Source organism: Candoia aspera, chromosome 5, assembly GCF_035149785.1.
Source record: "Candoia aspera isolate rCanAsp1 chromosome 5, rCanAsp1.hap2, whole genome shotgun sequence".
Lineage (NCBI taxonomy): Eukaryota > Metazoa > Chordata > Lepidosauria > Squamata > Boidae > Candoia > Candoia aspera.
The window spans coordinates 116777992-116800464 of record NC_086157.1 but is presented as its reverse complement, the minus strand read 5'-3'; the positions used below and the strand labels follow the sequence as shown (position 1 = coordinate 116800464).

At 51.0% G+C, this 22473-nt stretch overlaps 2 protein-coding genes and 2 non-coding genes across 5 annotated transcripts; 1 reads left to right on the top strand and 3 right to left on the bottom strand.

Annotated features, from left to right (window-relative positions):
• Window positions 1–2043: 2043 nt before the first annotated feature.
• Window positions 2044–10008, bottom strand: LOC134499354 (small ribosomal subunit protein uS17). 2 transcript variants are annotated; one of them, XM_063306042.1, is made up of 5 exons: window positions 9094–10008; window positions 3842–3973; window positions 3677–3752; window positions 3200–3329; window positions 2044–2218 (listed from the first exon to the last, which is right to left on the bottom strand). In XM_063306042.1, the coding sequence occupies exons 1-5, from the start codon at window positions 10006–10008 to the stop codon at window positions 2095–2097; spliced, it is 1377 nt and encodes a 458-aa protein (XP_063162112.1). In that variant the 3' UTR covers window positions 2044–2094. The 2 variants fall into 2 exon arrangements, with proteins under 2 accessions (XP_063162112.1, XP_063162114.1); XM_063306044.1 differs by lacking the exon at window positions 9094–10008 and adding an exon at window positions 4078–4164.
• LOC134499407 (small nucleolar RNA SNORD35) lies at window positions 2826–2920 on the bottom strand. The gene has a single exon (XR_010068131.1). It is a non-coding gene; the product is annotated as a small nucleolar RNA SNORD35 (small nucleolar RNA).
• LOC134499406 (small nucleolar RNA SNORD35) lies at window positions 3450–3538 on the bottom strand. The gene has a single exon (XR_010068130.1). It is a non-coding gene; the product is annotated as a small nucleolar RNA SNORD35 (small nucleolar RNA).
• A 6312-nt stretch (window positions 10009–16320) lies between the features above and the next one.
• LOC134498621 (olfactory receptor 52K2-like) lies at window positions 16321–18691 on the top strand. Its single transcript, XM_063304781.1, has 2 exons — window positions 16321–17251; window positions 18636–18691. Exons 1-2 carry the CDS (start codon window positions 16321–16323, stop codon window positions 18689–18691), a joined length of 987 nt encoding a protein of 328 aa, XP_063160851.1.
• Window positions 18692–22473: the final 3782 nt, after the last annotated feature.

The following is a 22473-nucleotide window of genomic DNA, read 5'->3' as shown; positions in this document are numbered from 1 at the left end:
GCTGGGTTTAGAAAGGGCAGAGGAACTAGAGACCAAATTGCCAATATCCGCTGGATAATGGAAAAAGCCAGGGAGTTTCAGAAAAACATCTATTTCTGTTTTATTGACTATTCTAAAGCCTTTGACTGTGTGGACCATAACAAATTGTGGCAAGTTCTTAGTGGTATGGGGATACCAAGTCATCTTGGCTGCCTCCTGAGGAATCTGTATAACGACCAAGTAGCAACAGTAAGAACAGACCATGGAACAACGGACTGGTTTAAGATTGGGGAAGGAGTACGGCAGGGCTGTATCCTCTCACCCTACCTATTCAAGTTGTATGTAGAACACATCATGCAACAAGTTGGGCTTGAGGAATCCAAGGCTGGAGTTAAATTCTCTGGAAGAAACATTAACAATCTCAGATATGCAGATGATACCACTTTGATGGCTGAAAGCGAAGAGGAACTGAGGAGCCTTATGATGGTGAAAGAAGAAAGTGCAAACGCTGGCTTGCAGCTAAACCTCAAAAAAACCAAGATTATGGCAACCAGCTTGATTGATAACTGGCAAATAGAGGGAGAAAATGTAGAAGCAGTGAAAGACTTTGTATTCCTAGGTGCAAAGATTACTGCAGATGCTGACGGCAGTCAGGAAATCAGAAGATGCTTTATCCTTGGGAGAAGAGCAATGACAAATCTCAATAAAATAGTCAAGAGCAGAGACATCACACTGACAACAAAGGTCCGCATAGTTAAAGCAATGGTGTTCCCCATAGTAACATATGGCTGCGAGAGATGGACCATAAGGAAGGCTAAGGTAGATGCTTTTGAACTGTGGTGTTGGAGGAAAATTCTGAGTGCCTCGGACTGCAAGAAGATCAAACCAGTCCATCCTCCAGGAAATAAAGCCAGACTGCTCACTTGAGGGAATGATATGAAAGGCAAAGCTGAAATACTTTGGCCACATAAGGAGAAGACAGGACACCCTGGAGAAGATGCTGATGCTAGGGAGAGTGGAAGGCAAAAGGAAGAGGGGCCGACCAAGGGCAAGATGGATGGATGATATTCTAGAGGTGACGGACTCATCCCTGGGGGAGCTGGGGGTGTTGACTGACAGGAAGCTCTGGCGTGGGCTGGTCCATGAAGTCACGAAGAGTCGAAAGCAACTGAACAAATAAACAACACAGTACTGTATTATTACTGTATGCAATCCTGTATGCAAAAGCATCTCCCTGGAGTGGGGTGTCAGATACTGCACATCAAAATGACAGCTGTTACGAGACTGAAGCCCCACCTTTTTAAAAGTGCATTGAGATACAGTGAGAGATGCTTTGTGCCCTATCTCTGGAGAACAGCAGGTGTGGGGGGGGGGGAGTTACACAGAGCTCCTCCAGGTCAGCCCAGTTCCCCACCACCTGGAAAGAGGACCCTGGGTCCCCCCTGGGGAGGAGGGTGGCACTACACAGATCAGCAAAGCCGCTTTGAAGCAAAACCCTTTCACACCGCACACAAATCTCGGCTGAAAAACAGGCAGCCTACAAAATGTGGAAGGTGGCAACTTAAGTGTCCCCTTTGGGCCTGGGCCACACTTGCAAACTCAGTTAACCTGTCAGTAAAGTGGCACCAGGTCCCAGTCAGTATTAAGGAAGCTCATATCTGCTAGAAAGGGCTGGTGGGGGAAAGAGAGAGCAACCACTGACAAATTCTCCTGCCACCCTTCCAAGGGCCTAGGCAATTCTGGGCTTGTTCAACCCTCCTCAGAAAAGGTCTTGGCCCATTTACCTAAAACTGAAGACTTCCTCATGGGAAAGAACTCCAGCTTGACCCATTTCTAACTTCTGGTGCATCTGGTAGCAGCTGACCTTGCTGTGAATCCTTTCTGGTCCCTTCTTCCTAAGGCCCACATCATCTCCCCAGCACAGGAAACTGAGAAGCTGCACAGCACCCACTGCTTCTCTCCCCTGGAGCCATGGAATCAAGTCTGCAAAGAGGTGTTTTCGCACCCATTTGCTTGCTCTTTCAAAAGTTGGGGAATGTTCCTGCTGTTAACCAAAAGGAAGCATTCAAATCACACCCATTTGTTTATTGATACAAAGAAAACTACAAATAGCCTTTAGAACTTCTGGAACTGTTTCTTGGTGCCAGCAGCCTTGGTCACCTTGAGGACGTTGAACCGGACGGTCTTGCTGAGCGGGCGACACTCTCCCACCGTCACGATATCCCCAATCTGCACATCCCTAGGGGTGGGAGGAGGAAGAGGAGGAGGAAAGAGCTTTAGACTGGCTGGACAAGAAATCAAGGCACACTTGGAAGCAGCATCCATGAACACAGGAGCAGCAGGTGAGGCTTCAAGCTGCCCAATTTAAAAGTAGCTGCCTGTGAGTCAAGCGCAGAATGTGAAAAAAAAGAAGGGAAGCTGGGGAGGAATCATGCGACGTTAGCATCTTCTTCTCCAAACGCCAACATGCACATAAAATTGTATTTTATATTCAATATTTATATTGCATTTATGGTTTTATATTATTTTTAATCTTTGTAAGCCGCTCAAAGTCATTGTGTACGAGATGGGCGGCAGAGAAATTTAATAAACAAGCAAGCAAGCCATGGAAGAAATGGGGCTGCTGGGATGAGAATCCCCTCAACACCCCAAACAGGGAAAGGGTCAGATGGCACCAGCAGCAGCACAAACAAGAAGTGTTGAGCTGAAAGGGGGATGTGCAATTCCAGGGCCAGAACAGTGACCACCAAAGCACGGTGGACAGGCAGAGCCAATCCCATTGTGGTTGTGGAAGGAAGGCCTACCAAATTGCCAGTCATCTTGTGGCCGGGACAAGCCACAGCAAGCTCTTTGGTTCAGTGAGTGCCAGACTGGCGCCTTCAGCAGCCCCCCATTCACCCGAGGGCTCTGCAGACCATCGTGAGTTCATACATCATCACCAACAGGCTTGCTTTAGGCCAACCAGGCTCAGGTATAAAAATGCAGGCAGCGACTGCCCCACCTTTCAGGGCAGGAGACAAGGGGAATCAGAGCATAACAGCTTCTGTCCTGAGATGTGTGCTGCTTATACTACCCAACACAGGAGGAGCTGCCCTGGGCCCTTACATGACGCACAAGAGAAAAAAGAAGTTTGCAAGGACCCCCACGAGGCGACCAGCTCCTTGGCTCCCATCGCAAGCCCTCGGCCACCTCGGGGGAGCCTCTTCTGGCACTTCCTCACCTGAAGCAGGGAGACAGGTGCACCGACATGTTCTTGTGCCGCTTCTCGAAGCGGTTGTACTTGCGGATGTAGTGCAGGTAGTCCCGGCGGATGACGATGGTGCGTTGCATCTTCATCTTTGTGACCACCCCTGGGGAGAGAGGGAAGTCCGGTGAAGGCCTCCTGCTCCCCTCCACGTCCTCCCCAAGTGCCAGACAGCAATGCCCAACATCCCCAGCCCACAGGGCAAGACTGGAAGGACCCCGAGGCCGGGCAGGCATCAGTTTGGCCAAAGGGCAGTGTCGACAGCGCCCGTTCGCGGGGGCTCCGCAGACCATCGTGAGAAAAGCATCCCTTGCCCCAGCGGCCTCGGGGGGGGGCAGCCTGGCAGCCCCCAGCAGCACTTGGGAGGGGCGCTCGCACAACAAAAACGGGGGAGGGGGCGGAATCTGGGGGGGGCCCTTTGCAGGGTAGCGTAGATCCCCTCACCCTGCCTACCGGAGAGGATGCGGCCCCGGATGGAGACGTTGCCGGTGAAGGGGCACTTCTTGTCGATGTAGGTGCCCTCGATGGCCTGCAAGAGAGGGAGGGAGAGGGAGACGCGCGTGACTCCTGCGCCCGCGGCCCAGCGCCCCCTTCCCGCCGCCCCGCGCCCGCGGGCACCTCCTTGGGGGTCTTGAAGCCGAGGCCGATGTTCTTATAGTAGCGGGGCAGCTTCTCCTTGCCGGTGTCGCCCAGCAGCACCCGCTTCTTGTTCTGGAAGATGGTGGGCTGCTTCTGGTAGGCCCGCTCCGTCTGCGGGGGCACGACAGCGCGTTCAGCGGGAGGCCGCGACCCGCCCGCCACCCGCGGCCCCCCGAGCCTGGCCCCAACCCGAGCCCCGGCCCTCCAGCGCCCACCTGCGTGTCCGCCATCTTGGCCGCGCGAGGCGAAAAAGGGCCGCGCGCGGCACGCCGGGAGGCTTATCCTCGCTGGGGGAAATGACGCCCCCGCCCCGCCTCTTCCGCCTCCCGCCCCGCCCCCCCCGAACGCGCGCCGCTCGAGCCTCGGGCGTCGGCGCTGGGGAAGGAGAGGCCGGGCCGCGTTCAGCGGGGTGGACTTCAACTCCCAGAATGCCCCGGGCCGCTTTGCGGACGGGGGCCAGGCGGTCGAAGTGGGCCGTGAGGAGGGCGCGGGCGCGTGGGCTGCGCCTCCCGCTCTTCCGCCGAGGGAGCGAGGCCGGTCGCGCTGTTTCTCCGGCCCTTTTCCTTCCAGACGCCGTTCCCTGCCAGAGGCAGCGTGCTCCTCGTGCAGCGCCGCGGAGTCGCGCGGGGCCCCGCTCGGTGCCCCCCCCGCGTCTCCGCAGCAACCCCCTCCGTCGCCCCCGGAGGCGCTGCCGGTGGACCTCGCTGGAGGCCACGCGCGAGGGCTCCCGCTCTCCCTCCCCGGCTGCGGCGCCTGCCCGGCGACGCTTTTGGAGCGCTCCGCCCGCGTCCGGTCCTGGCGCGGCCCTCGGCCGCCCTTCCCCGGTGCTCCTGCGGCGGTGGCGCCCCAGCCGGGTCCGCGTGCCTGGCGCTCCCGTCCCGCGGGTCCTGCGGAGCGGGCGCGCGGGCGGCCTCTGGCCCGGGAGCGGCGTAGGTCTGGGCGGGCCGCGGCTCCGGGCGCGAGCCGTGCCTGGGCCCCGGCGTCCGCTTTCCTCTGCAGAAGCGGCCGCCCGGGCCGGCGCCTCGCGCCCCAGGCCCCGGTCCAGTGGGTGTCCTGCTCCGTGCGTCCGTAGTCTGGCTTCCCTCAACTTAGGCCGATCATGGCGTGCCGCGGGGTCCGGAATGAGAGGGGGGGTCTTCTCCTCCTCCTCCTCCTGCGTGACATCCCCTTGATCGCCTCGGCTGACCCGACCGTCGCCAGATGCAGTCCTGCTGGTCCCAACGTGCTTTCCGTTTGTCTCAAATCCTGCTTTTCTTCCCCAGCTTCGGCCAAAGTCCTTGACCATTGGATCTTCCCATCTCTTTGGAGGTGGGCTGAAAGGTCTTTTTACTTCTCTTGGGTAAGGTTCAGCAACTGCTGTTGTCCAGCGGCCATCCAACATGCGTGCGACCTGTCCTGCCCAGTGCAGCTTCCGTTTTCGATATTCGATGATATCATTTATTCCATTCCGTGTTCTAATCTGGCTGCTTGGGATGTGGTCTCGGAGAGAAACTTTCAGCGTGGATCTTTCCACGGCCCTTGCTGCTCTTGAAAGCTCTTCTGCCTTTGTTAGCGGCCACGTTTCACTTCCATAGAGCACCGCCGATAAGACAGTCAAATTAAAAAGATTAGCATGCAGTTTTCTGTGTGACTGTTTGTAATATGTCTCCCCCCTACCCTGGTAGAAGATTTTACATACATAGAACTTAAATACAAATGTATTTCATATTCATATATTTTATATGTAGTGTTCATATATTAGAGACCTTTGCACTTGTATTATGGCCCTGAAGCTGTGTTGCATTTCCTAGAAGAATTTTGTTGACTTCCTTACTCTTCCTTTCTAGCAGGCCTTGATAAATAGCTGTGCCTATAGAAACAAGATAAGGTGTACATTCCAAGGACAGCTTCTCCAGAGGAAAGGCGTTCTTTAATAACGGTCAAGGTGCCCTAGCAAGGATGGAAGGAAGTCCCTTATATGGAATGATGAAGGAAGGAAGGAAATTCCTAATATGGAATAAGGTTAAGGTGGAGTATGGGTAGCTGCGGGAGGGGCCGTATTCTGAAGGGGGCATTGAATGGGAGGTACATAATCTGCTCTAAGGAGGGGGTCCTGCACGGCTGCCCAGCTAACGGCTGGCTGTCATCGCTTTTGCTCTTGGGTGAAGAATAAGGAACTTAATTTCACGCAACTGCCTGTTTCGTTGGTTCCGGCTGGTATGAACCTGGTAAAGGAATTTTAAAAAATTCTAACAAACCCTTCCATCATTTCTCATAGCCAACTCCTTATTTCTCTTCATAGGAAGTATCCTTAGTGGTATCTCTGTATTACTGCAGGATATTCAATTCCCGTTTACTGCATTATTAGGCGACATTTATGTTTCTTTAATTGCTACCACTATAATTCTAGTGAGAGCCAGTTTGGTGTGGTGGTGAAGGTACCGAGCTAGAAACCAGGAGACCAGGAGTTCTAGTCCCGCCTGAGGCACAAAGCCGGCTGGGGGACCTTGGGCCAGTCATGCTCTCTTAGCCTTAGGAAGCAGGCAGTGGCAAACCGCTTCTGGAAAACCTTGCCAAGAGCACTGCAGGGATGTCCAGGCAGCCTCCAAGAACTGGACACGATAGAACGGATAAAAAAAATTCCAGCAGTCAAAGCAGCAACCAATTACTCATTTTTAAAAACTAAATACATAAACTGTATTTTTAAAAGGGAGGAAGCAGTGCAAGCTTCACTGTATGGAGAAATGTCCTGTCTAGAGAAAGTCATCACGACTTTCTTGAACAAATGGCCAACCATCTAAGCAGGGCTGGGGGCTGTCTGCAGAGAGCAAATAGCCTGGGAGTGGATGGGAGAGCAGGCCGCCTCTCTGCCGTTGGCACCAGAAGGATGGCTGTAGGAATATTTCCAGCATCTCTCTCTGCCGTCTTGGAAGAGCCTTTGCAGAGGGGAATGGTGGCAGAGCAGCACAACTGGTGTCCGGGATGGTGGGAGCCGTCACTTGATGCAGCTGGAAAGCACCCAGCTGGGGAGGGCTGGGCTGGAGTGACAGTCCCCTGTTTGCCATTCGAAGAAACTCAACTCGTTTGGGCCTCTTCAGTTTTCATCTCCAGCGAGCCTCAGTGTCATTCAGCAGCTGCCCTTGAGGTTCAGATCTTCCAAAGGAGGCTTCCAACTTAATGCAGTTACAGTATAAATCAGGTTACAAGTTTTAAAAGAACAACGTAAATGGATTTTTAAAATCTAGTGCCAAAATATGATAGTCATCACAAACAGCGTTTAGCTCAGTAAGAAGGGCAAAATAAAATAATTATGAGTGGCTTTAATGCAGCGCGTAGAGCAACTCAAAACAGTTTATCATCTAGGAGAGCCATTAGTGGTGGGATACAGATGTCACATGTACTGGTGCATCAGGGATGGTCCCCTCAAGATAAAGCTACTGCTGAACCAAACCCCACTAGCTTGAACTTCTCCAGGTAGCCCAGAGTCCAAAGCCAAAGCCAGCATGTTCCTGCTCATGAGTTGGGCTAAAGTTGAGGGTATGGGCCTAATGTACCCAAGCTTTGCCCCAGTCTCTCCATGTGCCTGTTTGTAACATTGAGCACCAAATTCTGCAGAGGGCTTGTAGGTGCATTCATCATAACCACAGACCCTTGCAGATTTTGGTGGTGCAGAACTGAAGACAGCAACTGAGTTGGTTGGGGGAGGGCAGGGACAGGGGAGTTTTGCTTGTGTGCCCACATAACCTCTCTAACGTGCAAAGGAGTTCCTAAACTGGGCTAAATTTTTATTTTAGGGGTTTAGGGGTCTTTCACTGAGAAATTCCACCACTAAAAATGGACTCTAAGCTTCTGTCTAGGGAATTCAGTTATGCATGGAGTAATATTTAACCTAATTATGCTTGGGTGGATCCTTTTAGCCATCCCAAAACTGTCTCTAAACATGGGTTCAAGAATTTTACAGCAGCAGCCCTGGCGTTTGACCCAAGCTGGAATTATTTTGCATACCTTAAATGCATGACTGTGACGTAGAAGTTTTCTAAGCACCAGTTTCGGAGCCTGTTCTCCAGGAAGGAGTGGAACCTTAATAAAACTGTGCCTCCTAAGCCTCAGCAAGATAACCTGTCTAGCAACTATCATAGTTAATGATGTCAACATCTACTAAGAAGTCCAGAAGAAAAGGAGCTTTGAATTTAGCTTCTCTTTTCCCAGGTTTTCTCAGGGTAACCAAGACTATTACTGCCCCAAATTGAACCTAACACCAGATTGGAATACATCTAAATATTTGAATTAATTTATATACTTATCCTAATTTGTGCATACTCTGGAACAGCCTTTCTCAAACTTTTGACCCTGGAGGAACCCCTGAAATACTTTCCAGGCCTCGGGGAACCCCTGCCCATTCAGGCTCCAATTTAGGCCAGAAGTTACAAAACTATTCTATTCGTTTCATGGGTAGGCCTGTCTGTATACATTAACGGTGTTCTTAAAAATAAAGAATGAAACTTACCTCTTTAATGTGAAGTTGCCTGAATTTGAATTTTTTTTTTAAATAAATTGTGATCTCCCAGGGAACCCCTAGTGACCTCTCATGGAACCCGAGGGTGCCACGGAGCCCTGGTTGAGGAACTCTGCTCTAAAAAGAGATGGTTCTTTTAACCCTGTGGTCTAAGATGTGCCTGTGGGAAGAAAGGGTAAGAGTTCCCTTTGAGGTGAAGCTGTTTGGACAACAAAGGGAATGGTTCATTCATACATGGTCATCCTCAGGCCACTGATGAGTTCAGTGGGCCTGCAGTGGCATGAGAGTCCAAAAGGGCCAGCCAGTCCAGACAGAAACATGCTGAGTTAGAAAGCATAGTGAGTTCCCCAAATCAGCCGTGAGCCACAAGGCTCCTATTGCATGTTTTGCCTACTGTAGGGACATCACTAATTTATAGACAATCTCTTATGCGTTTTCTGTTGACAGATATTCATTAGGTTCTTCCAGATTAGGGCACTTTTACATATAGTAAGGACTTTGCACCACTTTGAAAGCTGCTTGAGATCCCTGTGATCCCACAATGTTGGTGCTGAGGGGTGAAGAGGCTTCAGTTACTGCAGAACCTGCTGCAGCTCAGGACTGGGATGGTGGCTTTTCCTCCTTTTTCTCAGTGTTTCAGCTGACTTCAGACAGTTTTTGAGGGAAGCAAGAGTAGTGTAGAAAGCCCTTGTGACATCCTTCATGAAAGGCCCTTCCTCCTAAGAACAATGGTGACGACTCGGTCACGGATCTCCTTGGTCTTCACTCCATAGACAATGGGATTCAGCATGGGAGGAAAGAGGAGGTAGAAGTTGGCCAGGAGAATGTGCACATGAGGTAACACATGATGGCCAAACCTATGTGTCAGGATGGTGAAGAGGGCTGGTGTGTAGGACACCAGGATAACTACAACATGAGCTGCACAGGTGCTGAAGGCTTTGTAGCGGGCATCTCGTGATGGCAGGGCCAGGACTGCCCTGGTAATCATGCAGTAGGAAAAGGCGATAAACATCAGATCAGCCCCAACCACAAGGAGTGCTACAAGAAGCCCATAGACCACATTGGCCAGGATGCTTGAGCAAGCCAGTTTCACCACAGCCATATGCTCACAGTAGGTGTGAGCAATGATGTTGGTTTTGCAGTATGAAAGGCGTGCCACTAAGATGATGATAGGGGCAATGAAGATCGTACCTCTCAGGACCACCACAGTGCCAATCTTGATCAGCAGTGGGGTGGTTAGGATGGAGTCATATCTCAGGGGGTTGCAGATGGCCACGTAACGATCAAAGGCCATGGCCACCAACACGGTTGACTCCATGACAGAGAAGGAATGTATGAAAAACATCTGGGCCATGCAGGCCTTGGAACTGATTTCTCCAGCTTGGAACCAGGCTATGCAAAGCATCTTGGGCAGGGTGGAGGAGGACAGGACCAGGTCTATGGTGGCCAGCATGCAGAGAAAGATGTACATGGGTTTGTGGAGTCTCTGCTCTGTTGTGATAACATACAACATGGTGCTGTTTCCTAACAGTGTCACAACATACATTGATGAGAGTGGGATGGAGATCCAATGGTAAGAGGCTTCAAGACCAGGAACACCCAGCAGGATGAAGGAGAAAGGAGGGCCATAGCTCCCATTAAACGCAAACATTGCTCCTCGGAGGCATGGTGCATGCTGCATACACTGGTACCTTTGTCATCTGCTGCAACGGAGGGAGAACCACAAAGCAAAAGGTGGTGAACTTTCTGTTTGTTGTACCCTAAACAAAGGCCCACCTGCCATATCATGTTGGTCACCACCAAGGTGTACGTTTGACAGATTAATTTCCATTGGAATCCCTTTCAGATGGACTTAACAGTAACCTCAGCATACCTTGTAATGGGTTGCAAGGACATTTCAAAAGCCTTTGTTAGCACTCACTCACTCACACAGACAGACACACACACACACACACACAACCCCATAATCTGGGGAAGCTGCATCTTTGATTACAGGATCAGAGGTTCACCTGCTTCCTAGTGGTTTCCCCGCCCAATATTTTAAGTTGTCTTTCCCATCAGATGATACCAAATGCAAGGGGTGGAATACACTTCTAGGATTCCAGAGGGGAAACACACCAGGACCTGGGTTCAGGAGGCTCTGCACAAAGTGTGTTTTTCTAGCCCGCTGGCAATGCAGAGATGCCCTCCGCTCTTCCCCCATGGTGTGTGTGGGTAATGGCAGAAAGTCACAGAGAAGTGATGGGCAGAGGCTCATGCCTGCGGGCCAGACCTCTGATGCACACCCACTGCACCGTTTTGTAGGGAGCTGAACTATGCAAGCAACAACTCCAGTCTTTACACAGTCCTTATTTAAGGCCCGTGAAATAGCAACAGTGACTCCTCCAGGAATTAAAAATCAAAAAGGAGCCCAGAGGACTGGGGCCAACAATGGTGGGCTGCAGCTAACCCTTCCCCACTCCCCAAATGGGGTACTGAAATTGCTTTAAAGCTTGCAGTTTGATTTACTTACTTTTACAGCATTTAGAGGCGTCAGTTCAAGAAAAAAAAGGTAGGTCCAAAAAGCCAGCTTGGGGGTGGAGGGTCGGGGGAGGAAGGCGACAGGGATTTCTGCCAGCTTCTCTATTTCTCTGAACTAACCAGCCTCTGCAGCAAAGCCTGGCCAGTCTGTTGCTCTGCACCCAGCACTCCGGTGGCTGCAAGAGTGAGGGGCTGGCTGGGCTGGAGCCCGGGGACAGTGACCAGCACGCCTGCCTCACTCACCCCAGATCCCGGGCAGCTGGTCCTGGCAGTGACCCTTGCCACAAGCAGTGGGAAGGAGAATCAGCCGCTCTCTCTGGGAGGTGGCATCCTTGGGCTCCTCCAGCAGGCTCCTCTCAGGGTTTGAGGGTGAGGAGCAGAGAGCGGAGAGCAGAGCATTTATTTGTGCCACCTCCAACTGCGCTGGACCGGCACAGAGCGCGCCAAGGCTCTGACAGCCTCCTTGAAGGCTGTTCTCTGACCAATCACCGAGCAGCTTTTTCCTCTTCCCTCTCCTTCCTTTGGGCACAGGGCTGCACGGGGAGGAGGATGGGCTTGTGTTCTCCCTGCTGTTGTGAGCCCCCCCCCCCCGACATAACCTGGGGTGGGCAACCTGCAGCCCAGGGCCTTCTGGGACCCTTGGGGCTTGGTGGTGTGGCTCCTGCGGCTCCCTCTGACCATGAGAGCTGAAAGCTCACAGCAGAGCTTCTGGCCATGGAGAGTAGGAAGCACGTGGCAGTGGGAGCGTAAGGCTCCAATGGGTAGATCCCATTGAAAACAGAAAGACCCCCACTCCCACCCCAACCAGCTAAAATGCCGCCCACCCCAATAAAATGTAATTCAGGCAAGTGAACTGGTAATGAGAGGAGGAGGAGGCCGTAAACTTTGGGGAGTACCCCCAAATGCCTCAGGATCCAGCTCAGCCGCCTGGAAAGAGGCCTCCTGCTTTAGCTTGAGCCAAAGACGAGGCCACATCTGACCTGGCTGCATCTTTCCATCTTCAGGTAGAACCATGACACTCCTACAGGGACAGAAGAACAACGTCCTTGATGCTAGACGCCCTGGCCACCCGTCCTCCTCCAGCCTGACTGAGCCCCCAATGCTTTCACTGAAGAAAGGTCTTGTAATGCTTTTTTAACAGAAAAACCTTATTTGTGTCCACCTACCTTCCTCTTCAATTGCTGTCTGCTCCCCATGACCTTATGGTCTTCTTCTGATCTTATACCTTCTTTTCTTCAGATCCTGGACCTGTCCATATAGATCTATTACTCCTGGTTGACAGATCTCTTCACTCTGATATGGTACCTCTCTGGTCTTACAGCTCCTCAAAACTAAAACAGTCCTTACTTACAGCACTTCATTACAAGCTTTGAACCTCGCTCCCCTCCCAGCCAAAGGCAGAGACTGCAAACCTGCAACCTGAAGGCCTCCCCTCTTTGCCCAGCCTCGGTCCACTACAAGGCCGTTGTGGTGCCTGTGCTGGCTTTCTTAAAACTGGGCCACACCCGTGACTCTTTTCCCTGTTAAGGGTCTCTCTCCAGGCTTTGCTGATAGCATGCATCCCATCAATTTGATCAATAAAATAACCTTGGTTCTTTTCTGTATCTCGTGAGGTGGGCTCTGGAGCTGATACGTTGGCAGCCCCTATGACTTATCACGGCATACCCCACCTGTGTGCTTCTGAAAGTGCCGACATCTGGCATCACGGCAGTGTTTTGGACTTCTCCAAAAGTCACCTCATGTGATCTGGGGGTGACTGCTAGGTGACCCTGGGCCAGTCCCTCTCTCTCAGCCCTAGGAAGGAGGCAAGGGTAAACCACTTCTGAGATCTTGCCAAGAAAACTGCAGGCACTACTCCAAGCAGTCACCAGGAGTCAAAAAACTGACTTGAAGGCAGACACACACTTGACACACACTGACTTGAAGGCAGACCCTGTTTAGCATTGTAAGTGCCTTTGGGAAATTCTGCATCTGGATTTGGGTTCCTTTCTCTTTCATCAAAGTCTTCTCCAGCGACTGCCACTGTGTGCAGATGTGGGTGGAAGTGCACTAGCTGTGGAAACCAGAGAAACACCAAAGCAAGTTGGCACCAAGAAGAATCTTGAGCTCAGATGTTTGGGGGCGGGGTGGCATTTAAACCTCTTAATAATGTTGTGTTCTCTGGCTGATCCAAGGACCTTTGTACATTTTTCACTGCGCATCACTTGTTCAATTGTAGCGTAGAACTCTCTTGGTCACAGATACGGTATGTTTTTCTGGCCTCAGCCTTTGCTAGGTTGTTGCTGCAGACACGTGGTTCTTTTGTTAATTAAGCCAGGGCAGGAGGGCCACCGTGATCCAATGCTGCTTCCAACATGGTGCCTGCATGGGGGTGGGCTTGTGGGTGCCCCAGGCAGTAGATGGCTAGCTCTACCCCTCTGTTTCCTGCAGCACCTTATGCCTCATCAAAGGAGATGGAGGAGAAGGAATCTGGTCTACTGCAGGGAAGCAGACACCGCTGGCCTTTTCCCTTGCAGGCCACCGGTCCATTTCCTGAGGTTCGCCTCCCTTAGCTGGAAGCCACAACTCTCCGAGTGGCATTTACAAAACCTGCCACTCCAGCTGTCTCGGACTGGGAAGGGCCGGGGGCTAGCCCTGGATCCTACTGCAGGCAAAGCAGGGGGTCTCCTGCATCTGAGGAACTTTTTGCCCCACCCCACCCCAGGGGTTCTACTGCCGTTTGGAGAAAACTGCCCTGGAAGCCTTCCAGAGGGTCAGGCAGGTTTGAAGGACTACGAGGTTCACCCCTGGAACACATGATGCCTTTAGATTTGGGGGCCAGAAGTGGGACGGGGTCAAAACTGGATGGGCATCAGCTCCTTCCAATTCATCTTAAACCCTGAGATGGGGTGGTAGAACTTCCTGCAGCAGAAGTCCAAGTGAAGCCTGGCTCAGGAGAGAAAGCATGAAGATGCATTTTGTCCTAACAGTCAGGAACCATGCTGAGATGAGGAATAAGTCTCTAGTGTTTTATTACTGCTACATTAGACAGAAAATCCTAACAAACTGAAGAAGCGTGGGAAAACCCAGACAGATAAACCCCAAAAGTCAAGGCGGGTCTGTTCTGTGTCTCTTTGAATGACTGCTCAACTCCTCACTACTATGCATGCATTTTCCCCCCTGGATAGGGGCCCCCTCCTGCTCACCATCAGTGCTCATGACACATTTCTTCCATTCCCTGAAGAAGAGGGTTTAAAGGATGTTTCCTGAGATCTTTCTAGTCCTCCCTCGGTAAATGATGGGGTTCATCCTGGATGCATTTAGAGCATAGATGTTGGTGATGATAATGGACACTGGGAGCAGCCCCATGGCCAAAGCGGTGGGTGAGAAAGGAAACAAGTGCGGGGTTATACAAGCTCAACATCAGGGACGTGGGAGCCCAGGGGCTGAGCCATTTGATTGAATGGTGTCCAGAGGATGATGATGTAGGATACGGGGGTGGGGGTGGGGGGGAATCCAGGCCTCCCATTAGAAGAGACCCAGTCAAGCTGCAAATGAGTGTCTTCACCCGGGGCCATGAGCTCACACTAAGGTGACCAGTGATATCCTACCATAAGGGAGCTGTGCAAATAGAAAAGGGTGTCGGCACATGAGCACAATCCTTCAGATCAAGATGGACAAGCACCTTAGCAGTGGCACTTTTTAAATTGGGAAAAGTTGGCCATTCAAGAGCACCCCAAAATCCCTAGCCTCTTCCTGCAACCCTGACACACAAAGTGCTTTGTCCAGTGGTGTTTCCTTACACAACGGCCCTGTCTCCAGAAGCGACTGATCTGAGGGATGAAATTAGGGGCCATCCATGGAAGAAGGTGATCACCAAACTGATGCAAAAGCATCGGGGCAGTCCCTGTGAGACCGAGAACACTGGATTAGAGGAACCTTGGCCGGGTTCGGCTTTCTTCTGATGATGCTTGAGTTCTGGAAATACTATCTGGCCAACCTCCCCCCCTGAGAAAAGGGCTCCAATAAGCTCCCCACCTTCCCAAAGATCTGGCTACACAATGCAGCTGTAGAGTGATTCTCACCCTCTGTGTTGTTTGTGGCCAATCTCAGCAGATGGTGCAATTCTGCTGGGATCTGGTCTTCTCCCTGAGCAGGGCTTACAAACTTCATGGACCCAGAAGCTGCCTTCCCCTTTTCTCTGGTTCTCCCCTGCGGCTGGTTGGGCTAGAAGCACAAGGAGGCTCTTCCTGACACAGGAGCAGGTAAACGGATGGGGTGGGGCAGGGGAGGGGAGGGCATCACAAAAGTCTTTGTGGTGCATGGTCCTCAGGTCAATAATGGGAGGAGGAGTTGGTGGATTACCAGAGAGAGAAGCAAGAGAGTCTTGGGGTGAGTTCACGAGGAAGGGGAGCTTCTTGCAAAACCGTCTCTGGGCTACAGTCCCTCCAGCAGCCGCAGGAGATTGTCCTAGAACTCTTCCCTTTGTGGGTGAGCGGGAGGAACAGAGATCTCACAAGGGACCATCCCAGCCACGGGCAATGAGACTCTCCCAGGATAGAGACCAGCTGCCTGATGAATCACCCCCACCAATTTGCCTCTTTTCCTCTTCCTCCTCCTCTGCTGCATCTGACAACTGTTCTCCAGCCAAGAGGACGTGAGGAGTCTTCCCCCAGCCCCATCTGTAAGGTGGGTGGGCAATAGAGACAAAAGGGGATGCTCCTCAAAGCGCCCTGGACTCTCGGTTCTCAGGAGCTTGAAGCCGAAGAGTGAGGGACCTTCCCCTCATTGCCCAGCCTCCTGTGAAGTGGATCAGGGAGCAGTGAAGCTCAACCCCACGGAGGGCTCTGACCCTGGAAAGGAGGAATCACCGGGATCACAAGTTATGTAGCTGTCTGAGGATGAGGAACCCTCCAGCTGATTCTAGGTAGACATGCGTTGAAAGAAAGGTAGAAATAGGTACAGAGAATCAAATCAAATCCCTTACTTGATGTTGACCCCCTGCTCCCCCCGGTCTGGATACCAGACGAGCTAGACTGGCTCGATAAATGCTCTTGGGATCCTGATTCTATAGGATCACACAGGTTGATTTAGTTCAATTAGCCCAGGATTCCCAAAACAAGCTGGCCCAGCAGGGACATCAGGGACATCATCAACAAAACCAAGGGGCTTAGCTGGGCTTTATGCTGTTCAGGCGGGCTCAACAATTAATTCTGGGGGTCTTTGGTGAACTTATGTTTTGCTCAGAGGATGTACCTGAAAGTCCTTCCACCTCATCCCAGAACCTCCATAGCATGCCCTCTTCTTCTTCTGGCAGTGTTGAAGGCCTGGGTGGCACCATGTTTGGTGTCCATGCTTGGCCTCTTCTTGATGAACCAGTCATGTGTAGAAATCCTTCTGCTTCATTTCAGGATCTGAGAGCTGTCACATGGTAGAACTGAACGGGCTCACCACTAATCGGAGCATGTCAGCCACGAACTGGACTACCCTTCACCCTTCCTTCTTTATTCTTGTTGGGATCCCAGGCCTGCAAGATTTTCATATCTGGATCTCCATCCCCTTCTGCTCCATCTACATAATCTCCCTTTTGGGGAACTGCTTTCTTTTGGGGGTTATCAAGAGTGAACCAAGCCTCCATGAGCCCATGTACTTGTTCCTCTGCATGCTGGCAATTGCAGATCTCACAGTTTCCACCTCCACTTTACCCAAAATGCTCAGCATTTTCTGGTTTCAGGATAGGAGCATCCATCTTGATGCCTGTTTAACCCAAATGTTCTTGATCCATTCCATTTCCACCATGGAATCTGGATTCTTTGCTGCCATGGCCTTTGATCGCTATGTGGCGATATGCAACCCACTGAGGCACTCTGCCATCTTGACCAACCGTGTCATCACTCAGGTGGGCTTGGCCATTTTGATCCGAGCGACCATCCTCCTCTGCCCTCATCCCTTTGTCGTCAAGTGGCTCCCATTTTGCAGGGGAAATACCATCGCTCACACCTACTGCGAGTTCATGTCCCTGGTGAAACTGGCATGTTCTGACACGCGGCTTGCCAACGTTTTCAGCTTGACTGTGGCCTTTCTTACGGGAGGCCTGGATTTCCTCTTCATCGTGACATCCTACGTCCTGATCCTCCACACCGTGTTCAGACTTCCCTCCAAGGAAGCACGAATCAAATCTCTGGGCACTTGTGGGTCTCACTTCTGTGTGATCTTGATATTCTACACTCCAGCATTTTTCTCCTTCCTTACTCACCGATTTGGCCACAGGATTGCCCCCAGTGTCCACATCATTGTTGCCAACCTCTATATCCTGGTTCCACCCATGATGAATCCCATCGTCTATGGTGCAAGAACAAAAAAGATCCGGGAAAGCGTCCTTCGGATCTTCTGGATCTCATTTTCAGAAGATCCAGGAAAGGGAAAGTAATGCTTTGCCTGTCTTTTTAGGATTCCTAGAATCCTAAAACAGTAATCCTAGGATTACTGGTACTATCCTAGGATTACTATACACTTATTAGCGGCAGTTGTTTAGAAGGGTAGTGAATTGGAGGAACTAAGGGTACCAAACTTTCCCAGTTCTCACTGGGGGTGGGGGTGGGCTGTTCCCCGGGAAATCCTCCCCCCCCCCCCCGGCCATATTCTCCAAGATACGTTGTTACGGTTCTTATCCAGGCAAGGAAATGGAAGAGGGGAATTTGTAGAGGAGAAAGATGGACTGAGCCTTCTGGGTTGCTGAAGCTTTCTTGAAGACCACTTGTAAAAAAACATCAAGGGTTTTCTCCTGCTTAATACTCAAAAAAGGGAAACTCTAACTTAGTTGAGGCAGGGGGGCCCTCAGCACTGGCTGCTGGGAGAAGAGGGGGGAAGGGGTCTCTCACCCTCCAGCCCTCTTCCAATGCACCCCGCTGCCCACTGTGGGACACAGAAGGCTGGACCTGGTGGTCCAAGGGCTGATCCAACCTTAGAGCTCGTTTGTGCTTCTTAACTTCACAGATCCACAGAAAATGGCCTGGGAGATCAGGCAACTTTGGGGGGAAAACGGTCATGACCACCCCCCATCCTGATCCTGTCAGAGATCATCCACAAGAGGGATCAATGCCATCTCATTACTCTGTCCTTGCAAAGGTGAATTCCTTTGTTTAAACTTGGAAGCAAACAATAATACAGAATTATTTTCTTACTTTGGGAGCATTCTCTTCCATCTAGTGTCACAACGTATGCTGACTTTCAAGAATTTTCTTCTGCTTTTTAGACTTCCTCCAGTTTAGGAGTTATTAAAGGATACCTGCATGATTTGTAGCTGGCTGCACGAATTTTTGCTTCCCAATTCTTCAGTAATACCCAAACTCACAGAATCATGACAGTGTAGAGTTGGGAGAGGTCATTTGGGTCACTGGGTCCAGCTAAGGGGGTTCTTCCTCCCCAGCTAAATGTAAGGTCTAAAATAACACAAATTTAGAGGGAATGATCGTTCTTTGTGTGGGTGGGAGTGAAGAGGCTGTGAACCCAGGATTGTGGTTCTACTACACTGATGTAGGAAAACAGTTTGATGGTGGTCATTCCGGGTGATAAAAGCAACCAATGTCCAGAGTAATCGGTTTACAGACTGTTGGCTGTATATAGCTATAAGTAATGCTTCCTTATCTCGATCATGATCTGTTAATCAGTCACAGAAATGTCTAGTTCTTTCTTTTCTATCTGCCCAGTTGTTGAAGAATATAAGTATCCCATCAATGATTTAGTGAACGTCCTTCATGAAGTATGAACATGGCTAATGAGAGCAAGATCTCCTTGTGCTTGTCTCCTCTTCACCTTGTCTGAACTGGTTTTAATGGTGGATCCATGTAATTCTCAACCTTTGTGTTGGTTGATTGATTGATTGATTAGGTACCATCAAGTGGGGTTAGCAACCACATTTCTCCAGGCTGATCCACCTCAGCCCAGCCCTTTAGGTCCTTTTTGTTACAAGGTCTTTGTCATTAACAGCCTTTCACCAGCCGCTTTGCAGCTGGTGATTTTCCACATTATCTTACTTGATCCTGGCAGCTGCCTTCCACATTTCATCCCAAACTAGTTTTAGGGAGATGTGAAGTATGAACGGTCATCATGAGCCAGCCTCCTGCTCTTGAAGGGACAGGAGTCATAAGAGGTCCTTATGAGCATGGTGCAACTGATCTGAGCAGCAGCCCCAGATGCAGCCGTGAAGAACTGGGAAGTCTGGTAGGATTAACCCAATGGGGTGAGGAGAGCAACTGCAGAGCCAAGGTCCCTGAGCTACACCCATGTTCTTTGTAGCTCGTTTGCCATTTGTAAAATTGTCCTTTGCAAATCCAAAGACCTTGCATAGGTGAGAAGCAGTGAACCCTCCCCAGGGGCTCTGTGCCGGACAGTGGGGTCAGGCCCACCCCAAGAACGACGAAGGGTCAGTCCATTCAAACTCCAGGTCTTTATCAGCTCACACCATGTAGACAGGGTCTTGCCAGACTCTACCTAACCCACGGGGAAGTAACCTGGGAGAGCTCTGGGGCGGGGCTATCCTGAGCCTCTGTGTTCCCCCACCGTTGCCTCCTCTTATCTCCTCCATCTCCTTGGAATGTGCTCCCTCCTTCCTGAGGACCAGTGACACCCCTGGAATGCACCACAGGTGGGCAGGACAGGAGCTGAGACAGACGCAGACACACAGGCAGCACTTAGACAAGTGAGGGATTTTATTCTGGACACTAAGATGCTTTTCCCAATAAAGTAGTGCGATCTAATGATACGTACGTGGGAAAGTATTACATACAAAAACCTAGTGTGTTCAGACGCGTATGATACAAGAAATAGCCTACTTAATTTTCTCCCCCTCGCGGCTCTTTCCCTCACTCTCCGCTTGTGCCTAATTTTGGCTTCTTCTCTCCTCCTTACCTCAGTGTCTGATACTGGAGTTCCTGGGAGTTTTCTCCCTTGCTGCCAAACAATGCCTTGAACCCACAAGGCTCCACCGTCCGGCGTCTGCACAACACAGTCCATCCTCCTGGCCTTTCCGCTTTCTCACGAGCTGCTCCAGGCTTCCCTCCTCTCTTCTCCCATGTCCAGAGCTGGATCTCTGGACTTGGCAGGCCAGGTCGTGCCCTGCCCCGCCCCACGTTAACCAGGTGGTGCCCCCTCCAGCAGCAGGTCCTGCAGCATCCGGAATATCTCCCCCTTTTCTCTGCTTTCCTTACTCAGTTGATATTCTGTACCTAAGACATGCACGTCCCACTCTCCGGGGGCCTTCTGGCATTTCCCCTTCTCTGCCTGCGTGCGCCTGGTCTGGTGCTGAGTCACCTGCCTTCCCCAACAAATCCACGTCTTTGGCACAGACCCAGCTGCTTTCCTCCAGCCGGGCACTTCACCCTGCCACGCCGTCTCTCTTGAACTTCCTTCTCTCAGCCTTTCCGTGATGGGCACTGACAGCCATTTCTCCAGTTGCCCTTGGCCTGTGTTTACCAGGCAGTCCTGGCTGTTTAGAGAGCCTCTGTCTTTTGCCCTTCACAGAAGCTCACCAGGCCTCTCTTGCCACTTTGCCACGGAGCCGGGAGGGTACATGTGGCTGTGCCAATCTCCCTTTGAGCTGGGATGGAGGGGCTGTTTCTAGGTGCAGCCAAGATTCTGTTCCTCTGCTCCCAATCCCGACCGAGGCTGAATGCACCGCAGGTGGACACATTTGAATGGTTAAGGGCTTCTTAAGTGGCAGAGGATGGTGGCATGGTGCCCAAACCTGGACAAAAGTAAAGCTGCATTTAAGGGCATTTGTGGGTTTTGATTGGCTCGCTCTACCATGGTTGGATGAGCACCCAATGAAATGCAGCCTCCATCTCGCTGGCTGCAGCACCATGTCTCTGCAGCAGCCATGGTGACAGGCCTGGGGTTGTCAGGAAGCCTGCGTGCCCCCTGCTCCCTCAACCCAAGAGAGCGGAGCTCCTGCTACAACCTCTTCAGTTTCCCACCAGGGTGCTCTGTGGAACCACCATACCCGCTGGACTGTGAGCAGAAGACAACTCCCCTCCAGCCTTGCCCCTTGAGCACAGGGGTCCCATCTTACTGCACGCAGAGCACCTTGCTAGAATGGAAGAGCGCTCCCAAATGAAAAGTCGGGTTATGGCACTTTCCTGGGTACATGGGGGATGATGGGCTGTTGTGGCATTGAGCTGGGCAGCAGCAGCCAATGGGGATGCCTCTTGGGGTCTGTATTATTTAATATTTCATGAATGACCTGGATAATGGGGTTGAGGGGCTTCTTGTAAGATTTGTGGATGACATAAAACTGTGAGGTCTGGCCAAGCACCCAGACTTTAACCTGGGCAGTTCAACCTGCAGAGGTTGGCCAAGGGGTGCAAGATGTCTTTCAACAGGGAGAAAGGTAAGGTATTAAATTTAGGGAGGAAAAATATAGCGGACCCCGTACAAAATGGGTCTTCCTGGCTTAGTTACATTGCATAGAGAATGCAAACTGAACTTGAGCCACCCGTGTGAGGCAGCAGATAGAAGGCTGCTGCATTGTGGGCTGCCTCAGAAGAAGCATCACATCAAAGACACCCAAAGTCCTTATTTCCTTCTGCTCTGGGAGGGTGAGACCACGAATGGAATACTATACATAATTCTGGGTACCATCTTTCCAAAAGGCTATTGAGAGGTTAGAACACATTCAGGGAAGGGCAGCAAAGATGATGCGGGGTCTTGAAGAGATGACCTATGGGACAGAATGAAGGAATATGCAGTGTGGAGTCTTAAGAAAAGAAGACTGTGGGGAGACACGATAGTCGTGTTCGGTGTTGGAATTATCAGGGATCAACTCAGCATTGTCTCATAAGCATAAGGGGGTCACTCTAGTAAACACATCTTTATTATGCTTGTGGGATGTCATGCGGGTCACCTGATTTCCACTTCCTCCTTCTTCTTGGGCTTGGGGATTAACAGTCTCCATTTTACCCTTCTGGCAGACCTGCAAGCAGGTAGTGCTGCAGAAATGCAGCCCTCCCCCTACCATCTCACCGTTTAGAAAATGTCTACAAAGAACCAGTGATGATTAAGTGCTTTCTACCATGAACCTACCTGTATCCAGATGTACTGAATAAAAGTAAGCTATCTCTATTTTTCTTCATCTAACTACTGTGTGAAGACTGAATTTATTTCTGAACACAATTAAGCTTAACGTGCAAGTTCTCTTTTTTGGTTCACGCTTCTACTCTGCAAGATTGCTGTTAGCTGCTTGGAGTTCTTTTATTAACCTTTAAAAACTCCATCATTCGGGAACATAAAGGGAAGCTACAGGGAAGATGGCCCTCTTTTGCATGACCACAGAAACTAGGAGCAGAAATAATAGAGGCAAGTTGCAGTTGTCTAGGCTTCATTTAAAAATAGGGAAAACCTTTCTGAAAGATCTGTACAGCAGTGGAACAGCCTCCATACAGAGGTTGGTGGTTTTCCCTCTTTGGACATTTTTAAGAAGAGGCTGAACCAACAGCCCTTTTGTGGAAGTTAAATTGGCTTTCCTGCACACTATGAAGTATTTGACTAGACGATCCTTGGGGTCTCTTCCAACTCCACAATTCTATGAGTCTATGAACCTTGATGTTCTCCACACTACTGA

What these genes read in the sequence shown, in the direction of transcription:
- LOC134499354 (XM_063306042.1), bottom strand. Translation starts at nt 10,008, where the DNA reads ATGTTTGCGTTTAATGGGAGCTATGGCCCTCCTTTCTCCTTCATCCTG. An exon ending in GCTTCAAGACCCCCAAGGAG is followed by an intron (nt 3,753 to 3,841) that starts GTGCCCGCGGGC and finishes CCTCTCTTGCAG; the next exon opens with GCCATCGAGGGCACCTACAT. An exon ending in CACCTGTCTCCCTGCTTCAG is followed by an intron (nt 2,219 to 3,199) that starts GTGAGGAAGTGC and finishes TCCCACCCCTAG; the next exon opens with GGATGTGCAGATTGGGGATA.
- LOC134498621 (XM_063304781.1), top strand. Translation starts at nt 16,321, where the DNA reads ATGTCAGCCACGAACTGGACTACCCTTCACCCTTCCTTCTTTATTCTT. An exon ending in CGTCCTTCGGATCTTCTGGA is followed by an intron (nt 17,252 to 18,635) that starts TCTCATTTTCAG and finishes AACATGGCTAAT; the next exon opens with GAGAGCAAGATCTCCTTGTG.